Raw genomic sequence first — 24647 nt, 5'->3', positions numbered from 1 at the left:
ATGATCCTCCTGCCTCACCCTCTCAAATTGCTGGGCTTACAGGCATGTGCCACCCTGCTTTAATCAGTCCTAGGGGGCACATACCAGCCCAATAGTTTGAGAATCAGGCAAAAAGGACTTCCTTGGGGAGGGAAGACAAGGTTGTGGGGCAGCAAAATGTACTCAGTGTTGCTAAAATTATTCTTTGTTTTTCACCCAAATGATTTCATGACCCAAATGATATTTCATGATTTCACTATATGCACAGACATCCTAACAGTTGGCAGTGCTATTTGTTGAGGCTGACCCAATCCAGTATAGAATCCACCTTGCTCCTTCCTCTTTCCCTCTTCTGTGTCTCTGAAATGCATAATACTTAACTAATTCTCAAGAGAACTATCCAAACATTTCAGAAACAAATAGCTCACTAATCATTTTAAATTCACCTATTGCTCATCTATGATAAAACTGAAAAACCCAAATATTGTTCAGTTTTTGTATGGTGTTTAAGTCATTGAAATATCAATACGATCAGTGAAAGCAACCTTTAAATTACCAATTGCAACATCTGTTCAACTTGCTTTTGGGAGAAGCTGAAAAGACCTAGGCAAATGAATTGTTGAGTGCACTACGGGGCTCTTTCCACTGCACAAAGATTAAGGTAATTATTGACAGTCAATCTGTGAATGCTGAGACAATGTTATATTATGCTGTGTATACAATAAATGTCCCTAAACAGATAACAGTATCAGCTTCTTTATTATTTAACAAATGTGACTAACTTCTTTTGCTGAGAGATGTTTATCAATGATACTGTAAGTTCTAAGTATTAGAAAACATTAAGTTTTAAGAATATTTCCTTCTTTTTGGTTTTTTTGATTACAGGTTTGTTTTTTTTTCCATATAATCTGCCACAGTATGTTTTTGGAAATGCAGTCCCAAATGTGCATACGGCAAAGAAATTAAGCGAATATTGCCAGTAGTATAAATCTTACAGCATATTGTTTGTAAAAATATATGTCAAAGCTGGTTATGGTGGCACACACCTGTCATCCCAATGACTCAGGAGGCTGAGGCAAGGATTACAAGTTCCAACTCAGCTCCAGCAATTTAACTAGGAGCCTGCAGCATTGTTGCATTAACTGCTGGTGTCCAGGTTCAGTGGTTCCTGCTGTGGGGCTTGTGTTTTCAGTAGGTGCAGAGCTAGACCCACTGGTCTCTGAAGGGCATCCAGTGGTTCCTAATGCCCCCTAGTTAGGAAAGGCCAGGAGTCAGTCCTGGGATGAGGCAGGCTCTAGGACTGCTTAGACATTGCTGATAAAATGTCAGTCTCATTCCTTAAATCTCCTGTTAGTATGCAAAATGCTCACTGTTAAAGCCTTTCTTAGGGATTATGTAATGAATTGAACAATGAGACCTTCTTTTTGCAGGTATAGGCAATAAGAGAAGATTTGTTTGTACTGAATCAAATAATCCACTTAATGAGTTATATAAACATTATTTTCTCATCTGTGGGTAGGCATTGTGCTGGAGTCTGTGTGAAACTTCAAAATTTGGAGGGTAAATTCAATGAGAGGCAGTAAAGGATGTAGTTTCTCTGGTAGACTGAGAATCTAAGTTTTCCCACTTATTTTAATCATGGTCAAATTACATTCTCCTCCTTTGTAGAACTGAGTGATTATTGCCTAGCATTTGGAGTTATCCTAGGCATTAAGTAAGACAATGTTCCAAAAGCAGGTTCCACACACCCAGGCTGCCAAGGCCAAGGCACATAGTGAATACCAAAAGGAAGCTGCTTTTCCTTTGTTTTCTGTTGGAAGGTGATTATTAGTTTGTTATAATGGAAGAGTTGAATGCTACTTGGAAAAAGATGAAATATTTATCAGAGGATGAGGGTGCTAATTCAAGCTTCATGATCTTGAGCTCGTAGATACTTAACTATTGTTAGTTTCTTTGCTTTTAAAATAAAGAGGTTAGACTAGATGAACCTTAAGATTTTTTCAAAGTCTAGTGTTCCCATTGCAAGTAGTGATTTTTCATGAAAATCAACTTGAACACATTCTACTAGTCCAGAACACGTGTTAGGTTAAAATAAAATGAAAAGGATGTATTTCCAGAAGGCAGTGATCTAGTTGGGAACATACACTGCCTGAAACAGTGGGCAGAGATGAGAAGTGTAGCCTGTGAGCAGAGGCAGGTGCCTATCATTTAGAATTGTTAGAAGACAGGCTTTAGCAGAGGGACAGAGACTCATGCTGGTCCACAGCCTAATAGACTTGCTATCGCCTATCTTCTATGTCAACCATTGGTATGTCTTCACTGCTCCCTTCTGCCAAAGGATGGTAGGAGCACTGTATTTCAGACAGACTCAGAGGTAACTTAGCATGTTTATTGTATAGGTTTTATTATCAAAAGGTTAATTGTCAAAAGATTCAGCAAAGCAGGCAATCTGAAGGATGCAGGACTGGTGAGACATTAGGGTCATCTTATTCTCCTTAGAACTCACTATCCCTAGGAATTGGTGATGAATTCAAAGCCAAAACTGACAACTGCTGCATGCCTTTGCATGTAGCCTCTCCTGTGATGAGAGGTGGGAGGGAAAAGGAGAGAGAAGGGAAATTGCATGGAAATGGAAGGAGACCCTCAGAGTTATACAAAAGTACATACAAGAGGAAGTGAGGGGAAAGGGAAAAATAATACAAGGGGGACAAATGAATGTCAGTAGAGGGGGCAGAGAGAGAAGAGGGGAGGGGAGGGGGGATAGTAGAGGATAGGAAAGGCAGCAGAACACAACAGACACGAGTATGGCAATATGTAAATCAATGGATGTGTAACTGATGTAATTCTGCAATCTGTATATGGGGTAAAAATGGGAGCTCATAACCCACTTGAATCAAAGTGTGAAATATGATATATCAAGAACTATGTAATGTTTTGAACAGCCAACAATAAAAAATTAAAAAAAAAAAAGTAACATGAAACCCAGCTCACATTAGTAGGACCAAAATAGGGAAGGCAAAGCTTCTGTTTAGAAACAGCACAGCACTGGCTTGTTCCCACCTGGACCCATTTCCCAGGGTTTAATTCAGAAGTGTGGCCATGGATGCTGGCTTCATACCCCATGTGTCACTTTAGCAGTGAAAGCTCTTGTTGTGCAAGTGTGATGCTTGAGCTGGGTGTGGTGACTCATGTCTGGAGTCACTACTACTCAGGAAATTGAAGCAGCAGGATGGCAAGTTTGAGGACAGCCTGCGTAAAGTAACAAGCCCTGATTAAAAAAAAAAAAAAAACCACATCAAATGGGTAGGGCTGCCTGTTAGTGGTGGAGCATCCTTGGATGCAAACCCCACTACCTCAGAAAATAAAATGAAGCAAAAGAGAAAAACTGAATTGATGCTTTGGGGGAAACACATGAGCAAGAGTCATAAAGTGGTAATAAATAAATTCATTCTTGTGAAAAACACTTTACTGTTTTTTAAAAAATATCTTTTAATTGTAAATGGAAACAATATCTTTTTTAAGAAAACAATTTACTAGTTTGAGCATCCTATTTTAATTATATTATATATGTAACATTCATAGTTTCTCCATAGACTACAGAAAAAAAAATGAACCTCATTAGTATTTTGCACAATATCTTTGTTTTATTTATTTTTCATGTGGTGCTGAGGATTGAACCCAGTGCCTCACGGATTCGAGGCAAGCGCTCAACCACTGATCTACAACCCCAGCCTCCACTTTACTGTTTTTTTTTTTTTTTTGAGAATTTAAATTCATCAGAAAATATTAATCACTCTTCATGGGTCAGCATTAATCACACACCACAATAGGGCTGGGGTTCAGTCTGATGTGGGCACAAACTTAGAACCATTAAAAACAAACAGTTATCACCTATTGTACATGGGTTCCCAGTTGATATAAATACTCCAACAATGGTATAGTTTTTGAATGTTTCAGAGTGATCATTCTTTTTTAACAAAGGTCCACATCTCACTGAAAACAAACTGAATCCCATCCATATCTATGTCCTCCCTCACTCATGCATTGGTCATGACAATCACACTCTCACCAGAGGAGATTGCTTCAGTCAAAGGAACCATTGCAATGAAATAGTCAAATCTAACCTGAGGGAAAAGAGATCTTAAACAGCAAGGAAACCAAGCCTCTGTTTTAATATACTCCATCATGCACAAGGCCTTCAACTACCACTATGTCTTTTGAATTAATACATCCACCATTTTCATACTGTTCATAACAGGTCTTGATGTTAATGTTTTTCAGACCAAGTCTGATACACTCTTGGGTACAGAGCAAAGGAAAATTATGTTCAGGGTCCAGGGCTTCTAATTTCAGCTGATATCTTCCCTTTACATGCTAAATGATTGTGTGTGTGTGTGTGTGTGTGTGTGTGTGTGTGTGTGTGTATGGATACAGAATAGCTGTCAGTGCTCATAAAATCAGAGTTATCAACCTTTTTCCAAATTAAAATTAAAGAATTCCACTATAACAAGAATAAATATTCTCTACTTCACACATCAGTCATGAAAACTTGGGTATATCCTGTGAGTTGGAGAAGTTTGCTCCAAAAATATAATCTTAGTGTGTAAATAACGGGGATTTGACTTTAATTCTAAGAATGTTTTCTCAATGTTTTCAGTTTCTTAAGTGCCAGAAACTCCTTTGCTAAAGATAAAAAGTCTTCCTTCTCTGCTAGACACTCAGCACATCTAAATCATGTGGATTTTTTCATGCTTTCAACAGGTCAAATCCTTCCTGACTTCAGCTCTCAGGGTCCAGCATCACCTGCTGAGGTGCTCCAGGCTGCCTTGGCATTAAAGCCTGGATTCATTTTGTAGCAAGTGTGTTAGCTGTGCTAAGAGGTGACTAGAATATGCAGTGTTCTCTCAATGTGATGATCAGGTTTGCACAACCTAGAGATGAACCACGTAAGTATGTGCTGAAGACGAAGACAATACTGATTGTCTGAAGTGATCACGCTTAAGTCAACAGCATAATGTTACCACATGAAGAAAAATGAATCACTGGTTATCTTCAAATCTCATTTTCTTCTATCCTTAGCATGTTTTCCATGGCACATTGCTTGTGGTGGAAAGCAGAATTTGTAGATATGAAAATGGACAAAAGGTAGAGGACAGGAGGGCAAAGGAGGAGCCAGACCAATTCTCAATGCTAAATTGAATAAACCAGAGTTGTAACAAGCAGAGCTCATGGAATGTGATGTGAGAGAGAGAGAGAGAGAGAGAGAGAGAGAGAGAGAGAACATGAACCTGTTGTTTAAGTAAAAATCTTAAAGGAATTTAATTTCTAAAATTACTAATTAATTGCAGAATTTGTGAGGAGATGAGACAGAGTTAGCAATAAATTGAACTTAGTGAAGTAAGAAGACAGTAGATGAGGCACTTTAATTTTTGAATTGTAATGATTATTGTAATGACTATTATTATAACACAGTACTGGGAATGAAACCTGGGACCTCATTTACACTAGGCAGGTGCTCCACCACTGAGCTACATCCAGGCCTCTTTTATGTATGTGTCTCCCTATGTTCTGGAGGCAGACTTCAAACTTGCAATCCTCCTATCTCAGCCTCCTGCATTGATGGGATTACTGGCTAGAATCACTGAGCTCTGCTTTCGTGAGGCAATTTAATCTGTAGGAAAAAATAAATAAGAGACTATGGCCACAGTGAAAAAATAAGGCCAAGCAAAAATAAATTTATTCTTTCCTTTTGGGGTGGCCAATAACACACGTGCATAAGAATTTAAAACCATTCTCTTGATAAAAAATCATTACAAACAAACAGACTTATGGCACACTCTTCACAGGGAAGATATGCTTCAACTTCCTTTTCCTGGGGAAAGAGACAGTAAACCAGTCATCTTAAAATGTCAAAATTTGCATTGAAATTGCATGTTCTCCTTATTTTGTGGGGCAAAATATGTCTATTGACACAGAAATATCACTCTTTTAGGAGATGTGGGAACAGGGTGAGTGTCACCTGGGCCAGCAGCTCATTGGAATGTATGACAAGGCTTTGCAAATATCTCTGAGAACAATTCCCACCTGAGCTGTTGGTGATGGTATTTCTGTTGTAATCATAGACCTGATAGGTTGAAAGCAGGAAAACACAATAAGCCAGGTGGGGGTTAAATAGACTCATGTGAAGATGGAAAGATGGATATAGTTTCCAGCTCTCTCTATGTAGCTCTCTTGATAAATTAGGGAGCTTCAATACAGTGGGTAAATTTCATTCTTCTCTACTAAAGACCTGAACACTGTTACCAAGGTCAGAGTTGGAAAAGGAAGAATGGACACTTGGAAGTCATCTGTCAGTTGAACAACATGGGCCTTGTCAAGACTACCAAGTTGAGGTCTTTCAGTGTGGAGAGGACCAGCAATGCCCAGGGTATTCCCACCTCATTCCACATCCCCATCCCAAGCCAGTGGCTCAACAAAGGTGAAAGGAAAGAAAGTTCAAATGGTAGGAGAAGGGAAGAGAGAAAAATGTATCATGGTGCGGCATGTACCTGGTTCACCCAATACCTGGTGGTGATTCCTCTGTCAGATTGCCTAGCCTTGCTTCCCTGCATAGACACTCAGCACATTAACCAGGAAAGCTAATGGAAGATCACTAGCACTGATGGCCATTCTGTATGCACGCGGGCGCGCGCGCGCACACACACACACACACACACACACACAAAATCATTTAGCATGTAAAGGGAAGAAACCAGCTGCAATTAGAAGCCCTGACCCTGGATACAACTTTCTTTATTTTTCTTTAGTGGAAAATACTTGGTACTTAGATGGAGCCTATACAGCACATTTATAGAAATCAGGAAATGGCTATGATGAGCAGAGCACAGGCCAAACACTGACAGTTGCAAGGCCCTTCCCAGCCTGCCTCATGAAGTAAATAATTGGTACAGCTCTTGCAGAAAGACTGCCAAGACTGTTTTGTAGGGTCCCCAAAATGGGAGAACTTGGAAAAACCAGAATAACTCAAATTATACAGCCTTGCTTCTCATATGGTGAAGACATTAAGAAAGTTACAAACTTCTGGTCAGGTTTCCTCAATCTGTCACAATGGCAGCACAAAGAAATGAATGGCCACTAGAACTGTGAGGGTGCATGAAGGAAGGTGAGAGCCATGCAAAAGCTCTGGAATGTTGCAAAGGCTTGAGTGTTTGCATAATTACTGTTATCCAATTAACTTTTTCTTTTCTCATGAAGAGAACATTTTAATATAGACAATACACCATCTAAATTCATGGATTGCACAGCTGTGAGGTTAAGGATAATGGCAGGTATAGATTTTGGATTCAAGTTGCTGAGATTTTAAATGAGATAATGCTGAGGAGGGGATTCATTCATAGGATAAACAAAAATAGATATTGGTAATGATCAGAGAAACTCTGGCCTTCTTTTCTATTTTCTTTCTTTTTTTTTTTTTTGGTACTAGGGATTGAACTCAGGAACACTCAACCACTGAGCCTCAGTAGACTGGGGGCATAGCTTATTGTAGAACACTGGTTTAGCATGGTTCTGGGTTCAATCCCCAGCACTGGGGGAACTAGAAAAGTTCTATAGAACTATCAAAATTTTTCGTCTTCAGTTAGCAAAGAACCAACAATGACACACTAATGATATTTTTTTTTGTCTTTTTAAATTGTGGCATTGGGGGATGAACTCATGGGCACTTTACCACTGAGCTAGGACTTCAAGCCCCTTTTTATATTTATTTTGAGACAGGGTCTTGCTAAATTGCCTGTATTGTCCTTGAACTTGCAGTCATCCTGCCTCAGCCTCCCAAGTTTCTGGGATTGCAGGTGTTCACTACTGCACATGGTGTTCCCTTCTAATTCTGACATTTGTGTTTCCTTTGGAGGTTAGACATATTCTGAATCTTTCTTTAGTGTTAGACTTGGATGTCATGTAAGTCAGGGTACAGGAAGGAAAAACATGCTACTTCAACCCCAGAAAAAGAGGCAGAAAGCGTTGAGAAGCAACTTTGTTAAAAAACCCCAAAGCTGTGGAAAGAGGAAGTTCTCATCATAGCTACTGCCCCCCACCACAAGAGATAGAAGATCAGAAAGCAAGAAAAGAAATAGAAATACTGACACATTCAGTTACTCAGCAACTATCAAACATTCAATCTAGAAAAAGTCAATGTAAAAGCATACTTGCCATTATCCAGAAGAATATATTTGGCCTAATTAATGTAGGTTAATGTTCAGTAGATTGAAAAATGAAGAATCAGATAGTCAATTCTGTATTACACTTCTTCCTTATTCTTACCTTTCTAGAGAACACAGAACCCAGTATCCCATGCAGCAGGTCACCTCTTAGCAGCTCAGAAGTGAACCTGGTTCCTGTTAATGCCCAATGTGCTCAACTAAAAGTTGTGAAGGTACAGAGTTTAAAAGCATTAATACTATAAGATTTTATTATGAAAAGAAAAAAATGAAGAAAACTCACAAGTTTCTCTGCTCTTAACCTATGCAAATATATATATATATATATATATATATATATATATATATATATATATATATATATATATATATAACAATTAGAGCCAGGCATCCTTAGGCAGGCCTGTAATCCCAGCTACTCTGGAGGCTGGAGCAAGAGGATCATAATTTTGAAACCAACATTGGTGACGTAAAAGACTTTATCTCATAATAAAATAAAAAGCCTGGGGTCTTGTTGAGTGGCAACATGCTTCCTAACATGTTTGATGCCCTGAATTCAATCCTCACTACTGCAAATATAAAATATTATAAAATAAAATAAAGTCAAATAGTAATTAGAATACAGAATAAGTTTATGAACTTATAGGAAAAATCAGGAAGACTTTTTCACATGGGTCCTTTGTATTTTGGTAGAAGAGTTAGATGTAGCTTTGGCTTAGAGCATAATTGTAGTAGAATAGAAATGGCTAAATACAAAGGTAAATCATACTCACTTGAGAGATTTCTGATGTGGCTAACATGTGGAACAATCCTTTAGATGTGTTCTAGATAATAAAGAGAGTTGGTCATTCTGTGAGCCACTCAGAAAGTTAATCAGAACATCTGATGTCATCCCCAGAGATATTCAAATGGTAAACCAGGGCATCTGTTGGATTGTCACTGTCATCCTAGAGTCTAACATTGAGAAATCTCAGCTGGATTCCCTCTGGATTCAGACACTGGAATTCCCACTGTTTTTCTTTACTTTCATGGGAATTCCTCCTCATTAAATGCCTGATTGTGAGCATCAAACAGCAAATATCCTCTGTTACCAAATCCTACATATGGTTTGTGGGTCCTCATAAATAGAAGGTAGTCAATGAGAATATGGAGTTGTATTATTAAAAAGAAATCTCTTCTTTTTTCTTGAACAAGATTTTCTGGCCAGTCTTCTTTATGGCTCCTGAGCTGTCCTAGACCCATTGGGCTCCTCCTTGTCAAATCCTGTGCTGGCAAAGAACCCTGTTATGTCAGTTTAGCAAGAACATCCCATTCTCCAATATCTGATCATCCTTCATTTCTGATCAGCGTCCTCATCCTCTATCATTCTTGGGTGATATCTGCCCACTCTGGTCTATCTCCAACAAGAATCCTGTTAGTTTAGCCAGACTCACCCTCAACCCTGATATTTCTTCTTAATAATGTTCTATACACATTGTCCCATGCTGCTTGGCTATGAATTCCTACTTGCTTTCATGATTTTTGGAGTTGAGTAAAGTCTCTCCCTGTCCTCTGCCCCAGCCGAAGACCCTATTGCAATAGTCTCTATACCTATTATGATGGTCCTGGATAAAGTATCTTCCCATGCTTTAATAAGTATTTTTAGATCATTGTTTCTCTAATACTGCAAGCCAAGGAACACTAATGATTGCTAGCAAGCCACTAGAAGCTGAAAGAAGCAAGAAAGGATCCTTCCCAACAGCTTTCAGAAGAAAAATGACCCTGCTAACACCTTGATTTAAGAATTCTAGCCTCCAGAACTATGAGAGAGTACATTTCTGTTTAAAGTCACACAAAGTTTCAGTACTTTGTTATGGAAGCTCTAGGAAATGCAGATACTGGCTGTCTCTGTACTAAAGATGCCCTTTGTTTCTCCCAATGTACCTTGCTAATCACATCAATATTGAGGAAGCTATTCTAAATTTGAAGAAGAGGAGTAAATGTGGAGAAATATGGATTTTGATCAGGGGGAGGGAACAAGGAAACTGGGCATTACATTTGGAGGGTTTAGTTGAAAGACCTCAGGGGAGGTGTGGCTCAGATAAGGTCAGGATATATGATTGGGAGGGACCTGACTTGATTTTGCACAACTAATCCCCTTATTCTGAGTCCAGGCCCCCCTAGGGGCATTGCAGTCTGAGAGCCCTGTCCTCACCCCCAGGAGGAGTATCAGATGCAAGTCCAGAAGCTAAATTCTTCTTCCACAGGCATCAAAGTCAATAGCCCAAAGTGAATGGGGCATTTGCCCCCTTCTCTATACCCCCTCTGTTCAACTCATTCATCTGAGAGAATCCTCAGCACATTTTAGTCCTTTTTTTGCTGGGGTGGGAAATGGAGGTCTATCCAGTAGCACAGGAAAGGGAGAGCAATTGCAGGGGGATAAATGCTGCTATCCAGGCTGCAAGGTTGGCCCCTCTGCTCTCCATGAATGGGGCTGGGTCTTGATTGAATGTGTGGATAATAAAAAGAACTATATTACTTTATTTTCATAATTTTTCTTAAAGGTGAAGTGGTGTTTTTTTTCATGTTTCCTTTTGCATAGAAGGATAGTGAGAATAAGATTCCTCTGCAAAAGAAGGGTACATTCCTTCCTTGACTTACACTCCAAATTAACACACACCTACACATACACAAACAAATGTATGTGCACAGGTGTGCAGGCACACATGCATACACACAGCCTTGCAACCTTCCCCACCAACAGATACTCATGCCTATTATGTACACATCCATGCACCTGAGCATGCATGTATAACACACACACACACACACACACACACACACACATATGCACACAGCACATGTGAACACATGTATACTTGTCTGGCTGGCTTTCACCTCTGCGGCTATAGCATTAGAGGAAACCAGGAGAAGAGCCAGGAAAAGCCAAGGGAGGAGTCTGGTAGCAGAAGAGTGGTCTCACTTCCTAAGAGTTCACTTTCCCTAATCCAACTCTGCCTCAAATCCTAGATTTCTCTCTCTGGGTTCAGGAATTGATTTTCCAATAATTTAACCATAGTGATTCCAGGCTTATCCTTTTTCAGGTATTGATTTCACGGACACCTGAGCTTAGAATATGAGTTCCCTCAAGTGTTCCTGGACCCTTCTCCTTTCAGGCATAAAAGAGTAATGAAGTTCACAGCTTGGGCTCTGGATTTATTTGGAGACAAAATTTCTTAGGAGACCTACCAACTTACCAGCCAAACCAACCAACAAAACGAGGGGATCAGTGTGGGGAAAAAACACAGGTGAATATCCCCTGAACACTGCTGCATTTTTCTTCCTCATACATATCAAGAGATGCAAGTGGAGGATTTGTTTGATTAGCTCTTTCCGGTTTCTTTACAAATGGGGGAATGCGAGGGTTGAGTAGACTTCCTCTGAAGAGATGGGAAGTAGAAGTGGCCACATGTGTCCAGTGGCTAAGATGTGCCTTTATCACTAATTGCTTCCTCTTGTTGCAAACACAGGGAGTTTTCATGTGTCAAGAAAACTTTCTTAGGGAGCAAATGTGAGATTAATATACAGGGACATGATTTTTTAGTGACCAAAACTTGCCTTTTCTTCCAGTGAAATATCTTGGAGTTTCATATCAGTTAATGCAACTGTTTACGGTGTTAGTTTTTTGTATTAAAGCTCAGCATATGTAAATCTCACTCACCTGTCTCATAATAATTATAGGCTTTTACTATAGCTGGTTTTAAATTCTTTACTTGCATGTCTTGTTCCACCAAGAAGGAGAAACTCAGGGCTTGATTGGTTAGCTGGAGAGACAGGAAAAATGAGTTGGAATCAAACATTAGCTTTTTTACTTGTTACCATCTCCTTTTCTTAAAATATTACCAAATCCCATAACTGTACTTTATATCCCTATCAAAATCTAAGAAAGAATGGGGAATTTTGTGACTTGCTTAACATACCCAATGACATAAAAAGAAGGACAAAATTTCTGTGGCAGTCAAATGGAGCAAAGTGAACCTCGCTGACCAGTTGTCCCATTTCCCTTTGTGACTCTTTTGTCCTTCCTCATTGTGTATGTGAAAAGCATTATTTGGAGTCTGGATAGACTTATTAAAACTTCTATTAGTTTTACAGACCTAGCAGAGTCTTATGAAGTCTTACCTTCCTAAGGTAGATTAGGACAGGATTGGTCCTCACTTCAGTCCTTTGAATCTCAGGCTGTTCTTGAAGCTATGGACAAAGGGGATAAGCCAGAAACATGAAGAAATTCTATACTGAGAGCAGTTTTTAGGTATTTATCATCAAAATGACTTCTCTGGAGCATTCAAATTACTACTTTTTATTTCTTCAGGAATAACAATAATGATAATATTTATTGATCCTATTCCTCTCATATATCCATATATTGAATATACATTTATATCCTATAGGTATATGTGACAGTTAACTTATATACCCTCTTTTTTTCTTTTTGTGTAGTTGGAAGGTAACTCAGTATATCTGCACATACCTAGATGTCTAAGCCTTCTAGAACATTATTTTTCATTTTTATGACTTTTACCTTAACTGATATCATATAATCTTCCAACCCACACTAAAACTATGGGAATATACTTTAGAGCTGCAAGATCCAGGACATTAGTAAAATCAAGTTGACAATGTAAATATCACAATTTATCATGGGATTGCTATCTGTAAGACATTTTGGGTTTACCTTTTTCACTGAAGCCTGATATCATCTTCAAATCCACAATAACCATGTTGGATCTGGGTCTTTCGCCAGTGTAACTATGAAGTAAGGCAGAGTGATAAACCTTCAAATAAAATTCCTTGGAATTGATTGAAGATAGAAGTTTCCCCTTGTTTATTTGTACCACTCAGTTTCTCTATCTACTGTATCTGTGTTATTGTTCTTTGACAAACCCACCCTTGTCAACTCTACTCTTCAGTTATGGCAATATATTATTAAGGTTAAGGCTTTTCAGTAAGGGTGAAGACAATTTTCTTATAAATACATATTACAAGACTTCCATACCCATTACATAATTAATTTGGACAATAGAGTTCCCCCAATACAAGGAAAAAAAAGTTTTCATATTCTACAAAAAAGTCTAGTTGTGATTTAGGGTTTACCTAATGTTGATATGAATCTGAAATTTCCTGTGAGCATCTACTCCATCACAATTTTGGGATGAGAATCAACATGCAGAGTGAAGGGAACTTTCCCTTCTTTCTTGGGAAGGATGTTATATCTTAGTGAAGTCTTAAAAAAAAAGGGAAATACTTCATCTTTGCACACAAAAAATTCAACAATAACTTTCAAACAATTCATTTCTTTTGTTAGCACACATTTCCTATTTTAACATTCAGAATTTACTCTTGAGACTTTCTCTCAGCATCCCTTACACCATGGCAGTCTCACCTGGAGGTACACACATCCTGACCCCAACACTGTGGTGTCATAATCCCCTGGAATCTCAGACAGCATGACCTCCTGCAGCAGCAGGCGATTGTCATCATCTATGTGGAATTCTTCAGAGAATGTGTTAGAAGATTTGACAGTGACCGAAACTGCCATCTTACTTTTTTGTGAAAGTTGTTGCTCCATATTTGGAGAGGGCTTGGAGAGCTACCACTGTATCCTGAAAAAAGATGGGTACAAAAATTACAGAAGAGGAAGATAGCTAAATCACACCGAATGTAAACCATATCAAATTTATACTCATTCAGGATTATTTAGTAATAAACACAATTCATTAATAAAATCTAAATTCAGTTCAAATCTAGATTTGAATGATGAACTATTCTAGGTACTTTGGAGGAAATAAATAATTTTTTTCATTGAAGTAGCTTACAATAAACATATAGCAATAAGACACAACTATCTGACATAAGGAAAGGCTATTTCAATAATTTATAAATTCATGTAGCAATATTTGTTCAAAAATTCAGAAAAGGCAGAAGAAAATGTGGTCTAGACAGTAAAAGAAGACTGATGAAGGTGAGAAATGATACCCTTGAGTATTAAGGAACATTTCTGTAGACAGAAGCATCAGGGAGTGCCAGGAAGGGTTTAAGACAACACATGGAAATGGAAGTAAGCCAATTCCAGAAAACCAAAGGGCTCTGCCTACTTGGATTTGTGCATTTATGATTACTAGGGATGGGAAATATTTGGGGTGAAACATTAAATAATTTTAGCAGGAGGTTTTCATGATGAAAGAATAGAGGAGGTTGCTTTCCTGGTTTCTCCAGGGAATAAAACCAAGAAAGCAGACAGGCAGCTTCTCAGCAAGGTGGGTGAACAAAAAAAGTCTTGGAGACTTTACTGGAATTTAAAGCTTAACACTGAATGTAGATTGGGGACACAGGAGGTTGCATATAATAAAATAAGAAATCCCCAGTGGTACAGCAAGACTGGAAGCACCAGCCAGAGAGGTCCCTTCATGAGCATAATGAAGAGATAAGGGAATTAAAGGAACCTGTATTTTGGGGGAAGCCTAAAGCATGTCTGGGTTCGGAGTGTTTAGAGATCAAGGACATTGCCCAACAAACCTGAAAGACATGCTTCACCATATCCTTGTAGAAGGAAAAAAGCTGCCATCTATCCAGGTGGAATTCTCAGGACACAGGAAGGAATAATTTTTCAGCCACTGCCCGGGGACTGGCAGCTGAGAGGGCTGTTTCCTGAGAAACCCAAGTTTGGCTCAAAATATTGGCCCAGTACACACACACATTGCATAACACAGAGTGTGCTTAAGTGACCAGATGAAAATCAAATGTGGAAAGAGGTTTACACAGGGGACATCTGGCTGTGGAAACCCACCTGGCTCTACCTCCTCCCAACTAATCCAACTGCTTGTGGGACCAGCTGGGAGAGATGCATCTGTCCAGGAACTTAAATGCATGATGCAACCATATTTTAAGAGTTAAATATGTAAATGTTAGTATTTATAACTTACATTTTCTCCATTCCTCCACCATCAGACAAATTCCAGCCTGTTTCTTCTATATATGAATTAATGTTCTACCTGTCTTCTAGCCTTTCATTTCTTCTCTCCCTAGTGGACCCTGAGAGCACAGATAGGTCAAATCTTCCCAAACCAATGCTTTCATGGGATTAGTTCCCTGAAAAAAATAAGTCTTTATTTTTTATCCAAAATCTAAAATTATCTAATATTTTTCCCTAGCTTTATTGAGGTAAAATGAAATTAAAATAAACTGCACATATTTGAAGTGTGCAATTTGATCAGTTTTGACATGTATGTAACCAATACAATCAATATAAAAAGCATTTCCATTACTTTTAAAATTTGAAACCATGCAGACAGTGTTTCTTCATGATTTATTACATTAGAAATCAATCACCTAAATATATTTGGAACCCTAACCCCACATGTCAACTATTTCAAAATTAAACGGTGCATTTATAAATATCTCAGAGGTCAAGGAAGAAAGCACAAGAAAAGTAAATATACTGATACTGATTTGAGTTCACCACAAGATAGTTAGGAGGTCCATTGACATTTCTTCTTTTGAGGTAATCTCTTACCACTGACAAGGTAGCTGATGGCTTGGACTTGATCTTCTCTGTCAGATGTTGTGTCTCATTCAGATAATTCAGGACATAGATGTTAGGGACAAAAAGAACCATATTTTGTTCTCCACAACCATAGGGCATCTAAAAGATTCTGGAGGTTGTACATTGCAGATCCTAGTATATCTCCTGGGTAATGAAATTCATAAAAAAGAAAATCAGAGGAACACAGAAGTGGTTTGTGATGGCCTAGGAAAATAGAAGACTAGATAACTGAGATGCTACAGTAATTAAGAAGGGAAGAACCAGAAAGCACAAAAGGTGAGAAAGAAAAATGAAAGAAAAGCAAAAGGTGAGAAAACAGATGTTTCTAGGATGTTTTAAAAAGCAGGCAAAAAATGAATGGCAGGTGACAACACCTTTTCTGAAGGACCATGCATATCATAAAATGGAACTACTAACCATTTCAAAATCCACTAGGAAGCATTGCCACCTAGCAAACCACTTGAAGATGAGGGTTCAGAACTGTGACCCTCCTTACGTTTTAAACTATATCCAGGCATCACATGTCACACAACATTCATTGAACCCCCTTTTCTAACTGATACAGAGTGCAATCCTTAGCTTAGTGTTCTTTTTTTTTTTTAATCCAATGCTGAGTGTCAGTGATTTTATTAATCCTGGGTAGTGAGCCCATGCACTAGAATTGTGGAGAGAGACAGCTGTTTCTGTTGATCTGAGAGACTCACCCAAAACTGAATATGTTGCCCTGGCAGATCCTTCAACCACATTTGAAGGAACTCTCAGTGACATCTTTTCAGACACTCCACTATCTAATGAAAGAAGACAAACACATATAAGGGAGGGGCAAATGAGAGAAATGTTCTGTTTTTGTTATAAATCTTTTTCTTCTACATGATCCAGATTCAACCTTTCATTTCTCTCACACACTTTATCATATTTTTTGATGCAATCCAAGTTTCTTCTGAAGACATGATTAATCTCTTAGAAAAATTAATCATATATAATCACATTTATAATTAATCATGATATAATCACACTAATCATATATATTTGTGCTAATTTTTATGGTCTTTCTTATAAGCATGGACCTTAAGATATAATTATTACCTTCCTTTCATGGCTGATTTTAATTTCTACTATTGTTAGTGCTTTTACATAATCACATTTGTTCTATAAATATGTATTGTGTGTTATGTACCAAGTTTTCTTTTAAGTGAAGTGATATAATAATTTTTTTAAATAAATTTCTTGAACTTCTGGAGTAAGGTAAATAAGCAAGGACATGTGTAGTATGATAGAGGTTGATAGGTGTTATGGAAAAAATTAGAAGAGGACAAGTGTTTATCTGGTGAGCTAGTCAACCATGTCTAATCAGAAAATGCAAGGTGTGGAGAGAGAGGGGGCTCCCTATTGAATGGCTTATTGGTAAAAATCGTATGTGAGCAGACACCATAATTAAGGCAGGAAGTAATATTTATAGATACCTGGGGAAAGGTACTTCCAGAACAAAGGAACCAAAACTAAACCTAATTTAGGGATTGGAGCATCTCAGATGTATTCCAAGAGGACAGAGTGGGCAGTGTGACTGGAGTGGAGTGAGCAAGGGGGAAATTAGTGGGATATGAAGTCACAGATGAGATGAGGCTTTATAGGTGCCATTAAAGATTTAGGCTTCAACACTGAGGAACATTGAAAACCCCTGAAGGGTTTGGGTAGAGGAAAGATATGATCTGATTGATCTGATATATGCTTTAAAGGATCCCTTTGCTGTAGTGAAACAAGGGGAGATGATCAGGAGAGCAGTGAGGAAGTTATTGAGATAGGCCAGGGAAGAAAAGACTAGAGAGAAGTGCCCATGATGAGAAGTGGGCAGATTTCAGATGTTACTTGAAGGTGGAGCTCACTAGATTTGTTAATGGATTGGATGTGGAGTGGAAGAGAACATAAACAAGGAGAACTCTAAAATTTTGTGCCCAGAAAGCAGAAAAAATTAAATTTCCATTACTTGAAATGGAGAAAAGTATGGGTTAAGTAAGATTATAGGAATGAGGAGAGCTTCTGTTTTTTAAACATGCTATTAGACCTGCATGCCCGTAAGTGCAGATAATAAGTGGGAAGTGGAAATCATGGCTGTGAGTTCAGGAAGGAGATGTGCATCAAAATGTCAATTTTATGGTCTCTAGTACATAGTTGGTACTAAAGCTACAAACCTAGAAGTGATTGACAAATGATGATCGAATTAACATTATGCAAATGTGATGTGTATTCAGTAGCAACTACAGACACTGTGGATTTGAATTTTGATCTTTTCCTGGAGTAGCAATATGCAATATGATACTTTCTGGCAATTTTGGGCCATGACACTGAGCACAGATCCCCGCCAGACATGGGATCATGATGGTGAAAATAGACACCCTACTCTGTACTATCTACTAAACTAGGATGTTGGGTTAGGTGCACAAAACGCATGAGTTTTTTTTTTTGTTGTTTGTTTGTTTTTGCGGGGGGGGGGGGTACAAGAGATTGAATTCAAGAGCATTTGACCACTGAGCCACTGAGCCACATCCCCAGCCCTATTTTGTATTTTTTTATTTAGAGCCAGGTTTTCACTGAGTTGCTTAGCTCCTTGCCATTGTTGAGGCTGGCTTTGAACTTCTGATCTTCCTACCTCTGCCTCCCAAGCAGCTGGGATTACAGGTGTGTGCCACCCCACTTGGTACAAAATGCATTTTTGACTCATGGTGTTTTCAATTTATGGTGAGTTTCTTGAACTGTAATTTCATAATAAGTTGAGGGCATCTGCATAGAGAAAAGATGTGTAGATGGTGCATTGTCTTCAAAATGTTACTAGATGGCACAGAATTAAATTTTTAGTAGTAGTTATTTTATATGATTACATTAATGATATTAGTGAAATACTGATTTTTTTGTGCATGTAAATTTCATAGAGTTCCCCAGGAATTAATAGATTTACACAAATATGAGTAATTTTTAACTACTAGTTCAATAATAAATAGTAATAATAATAAATAATAGTAAATACTACTAATAAATAGTATTAAGCACCATACCAATATTTAAATATTTTGAATACAGTTTCAGGAGAAGTTTTTAAAATACAGATATATTAGAAAAATTTCTAATATATGTCAACAACTTTAGTCCTTATTATTAGCCAATAGCTTTAAGGCAAGTCTTCTCGATTCTCTGTGCCTTTTACCTTTATCCTTAAAATATGGCAATAATAATAACACCCTCCAAATGTTCTCTCTCATGAGTGGAGGCTGATCCATAATGGGGGGGCATGGGAAAAATGGAGCAATTTTGATTGGGTAGAGGAGAGTGAGGGAAGAGGAGGAGATATGGGTGCAGGAAAGATGGTGGAATGAGATAGACATTATTACCCTAGGTACATGTATGACTAACTGCACATATGGTACAATACTACATGGTGTACAATCAGAGAAATGGGAAGTTGTGCTACAATTATGTACAATGAACCAAAATACATTCTGTTGTCATATATACCTAATTAAAATAAATAAATAAATAAATAAAAATTAATACCCTAATAATATTTCTTTTTCACTCCCCTGAGAAAATAGAGCCTAATACTAAGTGATTTTTGTCAGAAAAAGGATGTCCTTTGTCAAATGTCTTTAGAGTTATTCACAGGAGAGTTTTTCAGAGGGAGGAATGGACCAATGGACATTTATTCCACATCTATATACTTTGTAAATGGCTTAACATGAGAATTTTATCTACTTGTATAATTGCCTGATGCACATGACATTGTGTTGTAAGTTTCTTCCTTTTCTATTCCTTCAGGCTTTATATTAAAAATAAAAAAAAGTAAAGTGATACTGAGCTTCCAGAAGAAAAATTCATTCCTTTAAAGTAGGGGAGAAAGTATTTGTGAAAAATTGAGTTGTGTATACACCCATTTCCTCTTGGAAACTAACAGTCACTGTCAGGCACAGATTAGATAATAATATATGATGAAGCTTTCAAGATAGGAAATATATTCACATATCTCAACTATTAAGGACTTTACAAAACAAAAAAAGGAAGAAAGAAGAAAGATGTTGTTTGAAATAGGTCAACCATGACGCTTTCAGTGCTATGCATGAGGAAAATGTGGCTCCTAAACACGAACTCATGTGCTCTTCCAATTCTACATGGTGTCTTGGCATAGATTCAATGACATGTGCCCAAAGCCTGAGACCCAGAGTTGGCAGGGTAATTCCAGGTGCCATCACATTTCCATTTGGGTTTACACCACCCAGGTAGGGGGTGGTGGTTCCACTCCACATTGGAGAGCAGGAGACCTAAGTGTGACCACACTGGCAAAGACACATCTTCTCTCGGATTCTACATTCCATGTCCATGGTCCTAAGGGACATTGCCCCCAGAAAAGCAGCCCCTTCTGGTGGCATGGAATCCTCAACCTTTTAGGCAGTCACCTTTCCCCCATACTCAGGGGCCTCTATCTCACCTCCTCTAGAATGACCTGTGTGTTCCCCCCCACAAGACACATGTGCTCTTCTGGGGTCTCTCCCATGGAAGCTACACAGTGTTGGTGGTGGCACAGCCTTGGGAATGGATTGAGCAGGCAACTTGATATCACACAATGTAAAAATTTATTAACATACTTTTTAACACACCTATCTCAACAATGAAAACTTATAGCGAAATAACCATAACAACAATGAAAGAACCCCAAAACAACAAAACAAACCTTAAACCAAACAAGGTAATAAATAAATAAATAAATAAGGAAGTAAATAAATAAGTTTTAGAAATCCAAAAAATTCTGGAGGAGAGGAAGAGGAGAGGCATGGTGGGGATCTGGATCTCAGTAGTCCTCAAGAGCTCACAAAGGTAGAGGGGCCAGAGGAGACATGAGCTCTAGGGCAGTGTCAACTTTCCAGCACACGTGGAGTGGGTGCTGGCCTGAGAGATGGGTGACCTGGTGCCTCTGGTGTTTGGCCGTGTTTAATTGAAGGTTTTTCCTGGAGAGGCAGCTGCAAGAGAAAAGAGCCCCAACATGACTGCCTTTCCCTGGGTCTTTCCCGATTCTCAGAAGAACCCTGGCTGTGAGAAGAGCCCAGCCCCTATCCTGGCACCAGGACTTCTTCCCGGACGAGGGCCCTCCAGCTGCAGGTGGGGTCAGGAGTATTTGGTTGGGGACCACAGGCCAGTTCCCAGCAGGAGCGGCAGAGTTTCCCGGACACACACATGCAGTCACCCACCCGAGGCCCCCTCATCACAAGCCTGGGACTCACTGGGATCTGTGTTCTCCAGCCCTGTCAGGAGGCTCTCCACCTGGACTGTCAGCCCTGACTCCGGCATGGTGTGGAGCAAGAAGGTCCTGAGGCTCCTCAGGCTGTCCATGGACCCCACAAAATCTTCTGGGTATAGGTAGAGCCACAATTGGACAGTGGAGCAGAAGGCCCTGGGGACATAGGAGTGGGGCAGGGAGCCATGAGCGACTGGGCATCTCCTTGAGCTGGAAGCCCCTTTGGACCACCCGGATGATGGGCTTCCCATAGAGTGGCCAAGCGTGTCCCATGCAGCAGGGCGAGAAGGGGGACATCCTGTGAGGGCCATGTGTGGGTAAGAGGCTCCCATCTCCTGTGCATCGGGGGCTCCCCACATTTGCCTCAATAGAGAAAAGTGAGGGCCATTATGGCTGGGATTGGCTGTGGAGGGGAGGGAAGCTCACAGGGCCAGGCTCTGAGACGCCAGCCCCACCTGCGGTCCTTAGCTACCCAGAGTCCCACCACAGCTACCTGTGCCCACTCCAGAGGGAAATCAACAGACCACATCCATGGGCCACAAATCATAGAAGGTGGACGCCTGCGTTTTTGCCCACCCATCCACTGCCAAGGTTCCCCAAGTGACCCTGGAGTCAGAAGCCCACTCTCGTGGCCCCCAAACCACTCACATCTGTCCTGGTAGGAAGACTTCCTCCATGCATTGTTGCTGGTCCTCATACCTAGAGAAGGCCAGGAGAATGTCACCTCGTATATCCTGTGCCCTGCATGTGCCAAGACGCCTGGTGGCTTTGACTAACTTTCTGCCAATACTGAAAGCTCAGGAGAGCTGGGAGGTGTGTGTGCACTGCTTCCTAATGGATAAGCCATGTGCCTGCCAAGGGCAGGTGCTTCACATCTATTGGGCCCATGAATGAACCCAACCAGGTCCCCCTCCATCCACCCTAGCTGTCCCCGCTCTGCCTCCAGGCAGGTCAGCGGCCCTTCCACATGCAAGCCACATGCTCCTTCCCCAGCGTGCAAACTGCTCTTCCTGAGGCCTCTGTCCAGTTGGGCTGAGGCAGAAGAGTTCCCCACAGGGGCAGGACAGGCACCCCGGGGGAAGTCCTGAGGCCTTGGAAGCCTGGCCCAGTGGATAAGGCCTGAGACCTACACTCCTAGGGCTCATCCTACTTGGTTGGCTCGACACCCCAGTGGGGTTCTCCTGTGAATATCCTACATCCCACAGAGTGGCCAGAGGTCCAGAGTGGTGCCCGGCATCCCATCCACCCAAGAGATGGCCATGTCCCGGGGCCTGGAGGTCATACACACTTTTGACTGAGGAGCTCCAGCACTTTCTGGATGCTGAGCACCTTTGGGCGTCTGCACAACAATCCTTCCAGCCAAGAAGAGTGCCCCCTCTGCAGGACATTCACGAGGTCCTTCTCCAACTCCTGGCGGACCAGTGAGGTGAAGCTGTCCACCAGACGGGACACAGCCAGGGACGAACGCTTGTCACCTCCCTAGTTTCAGGGATCAAAGAGGGACATTTCAACCAGGAAACAGTATCATCTGCAAAATGTCTCACTGTCATACATTCAAGTGAAAAACCAAACAAAACGCTTTCCTTCCCTTCTAATTCTCAGTTGAAATGAGGGAAACACAGGCACCCACACCCACTCGCATTTGGTGAGGCTCTGAGGCTGTCCCAAGGGGAGTCGCAGAAGCGGGTTAGACTCTGGTCACCTGCAACTGTCTGTCTTGTCTCACCTCCAGTGTCCTTGTGAAAAGTCGCCCGAGTGTTCTGGACCCACGGCTGACCCAGCGCCTCCACACACGTGAAAGGCCACTATGAAGGGCTTTCCTGAGGCCAGTGTGTCCACTGAGGACTGGACCACAACAGCTCATGGCTCTCTGCTTGTCTTGTCAACTCAAGTGAACGGACAGGGGCTGGAGGTGGACTGTTGGGACCTAGCTAGGAGGGTTCCAAGTTCTGTATGTTCCATCGCCAAGGAAGTGAGGTCACTTCCTCTGTGACTCCTTACCTGAGTCCCTTTTTCACACATGATGGTTCCAAAGGCCACCTGGGGTGCTGGCTGCTGCCATCTTCCCATGGCCTATGCACAAGTGGACAGAGTTCTGCCAACACAGCCTGGATCTCTTCCCCAGGAAGATCTAGGTCTTGCCAGAAGCTGCCCTGGTTGGGGGAGACAGAGCTGGGTTCAGACCCATCTCCTCCTTCTGACCATGGGTGTGAGTCTCAAGAATCCAGGGGGCCTCACAGGCTCTCCAGAGCTTCCTAATATATCCTCGGGATCCTTCCACCCTCTGCTTTGGAGATGGTCATCACCTGTATGTGCCCATGCATGTGTGAACCACCTGGGCAACCCTCATGCTGGAGTCATGTGTCTGTCATACACAAACACAGAGGTGACACAACACAGGAAGGGGGGGAACCAGGGATGACATGCAATTCTACCCCACCCTGAGTCCTACAGTGAGAGAGGGAGAGTGGACTCCTCTCTTGGCTCTGATTGTGCCTGACTGTGCATGACTTGAAGTGTGTAGGGACTGATTTTCAGAGAGAGCCTTCATTTACCCCAGAACTGCCAGTGGCTTCTGGGAGATTTTGAATAGCACCCATGTCTCTTTCCATGGTATCATGTGGGTGCACTACGAAGGCTCCCAATCTCCAAAGCAGCCCTGTGCCCAAGTCCTGTAGCTCCCTACACTCTAGGGGGTCCACATCACTTCTACCTGGATTCTGAGAAAGAGGCAACAGCCAGGATCATGGGGTATCCCTTGCAACATGGTCTCATGAGAAGTCTCAGGACTCTGTGGGTTTATTGCCCACAGAGAGAATGTGAGGGGAATGTGAGGGGAATGAAGCTATCCAATCCCTAAAAAACAAATGCCAAATGTCTTCTTTGATATAAGTAGAGCAACTAAAAACAGAGCAGACAGGAAGAGCATGAGAAAAAGATTAACATTAAACAGGGACAAGAGGTGGGAGGGAAAGAGAGAGAGAAGGGAAATTGCATGGAAATGGAAGGAGACCCTCATTGTTATACAAAATTACATATAAGAGAATGTGAGGGGAAAGGGGAAAAAAATCAAGGGAGAGAAATAAATTACAATAGATGGGGTAGAGAGAGAAGATGGGAGGGGAGGGGAGGGGGGATAGTAGAGGATAGGAAAGGCAGCAGAATACAACAGACACTAGTATGGCAATATGTAAATCAATGGATGTGTAACTGATGTGATTCTGCAATCTGTATACGGGGTAAAAATGGGAGTTTATAACCCACTTGAATCAAATGTATGAAATATGATATGTCAAGAGCTTTGTAATGTTTTGAACAACCAATCAATCAATCAATCAATCAATCAATAAATAAAAGACATATTTAGGAAACAGAGATACAATTTATAGATAAAAATAAGAAATAATTGTCATTATTACATTGATGTTTTCAAATCAATCAAGTATAGCTTTCAAAAAAGCTTTAAATATAAAATTTAAAAAGAATTTTAAGAGAATAGTTGTTGTCTTGTCAAAATTATATAAATTTTATTTTTTTTAAATTAGCCCTGTTTTAAATAATAGAACTTACCAGGCATAAAAAATTATTCTAT

The 24647-nt window shown here is 40.4% G+C and overlaps 1 protein-coding gene across 1 annotated transcript; it reads right to left on the bottom strand.

Annotated features, from left to right (window-relative positions):
• Positions 1–13295: 13295 nt before the first annotated feature.
• Positions 13296–13831, bottom strand: LOC124093920 (alpha-1-macroglobulin-like). The gene is made up of 2 exons (XM_058579931.1): positions 13618–13831; positions 13296–13458 (listed from the first exon to the last, which is right to left on the bottom strand). Exons 1-2 carry the CDS (start codon positions 13801–13803, stop codon positions 13366–13368), a joined length of 279 nt encoding a protein of 92 aa, XP_058435914.1. The 5' UTR covers positions 13804–13831; the 3' UTR covers positions 13296–13365.
• Positions 13832–24647: the final 10816 nt, after the last annotated feature.

This window comes from Marmota monax, unplaced genomic scaffold (assembly GCF_021218885.2).
Source record: "Marmota monax isolate L192 unplaced genomic scaffold, Marmota_monax_Labrador192_F-V1.1 WCK01_AAM20220418_F8-fsc00953, whole genome shotgun sequence".
NCBI classification, from domain to species: domain Eukaryota; kingdom Metazoa; phylum Chordata; class Mammalia; order Rodentia; family Sciuridae; genus Marmota; species Marmota monax.
This window is presented reverse-complemented; position numbering and strand designations above follow the sequence as displayed.

Excerpts from the sequence above, each read along its gene's own strand:
- LOC124093920 (XM_058579931.1), bottom strand. The coding sequence starts at position 13,803 with ATGGAGCAACAACTTTCACAAAAAAGTAAGATGGCAGTTTCGGTCACT. Across the intron at positions 13,459-13,617 it reads CAGGATGTGTGTACCTCCAG|ACTTCACTAAGATATAACAT; the intron begins GTGAGACTGCCA and ends TTTTTTTTTAAG.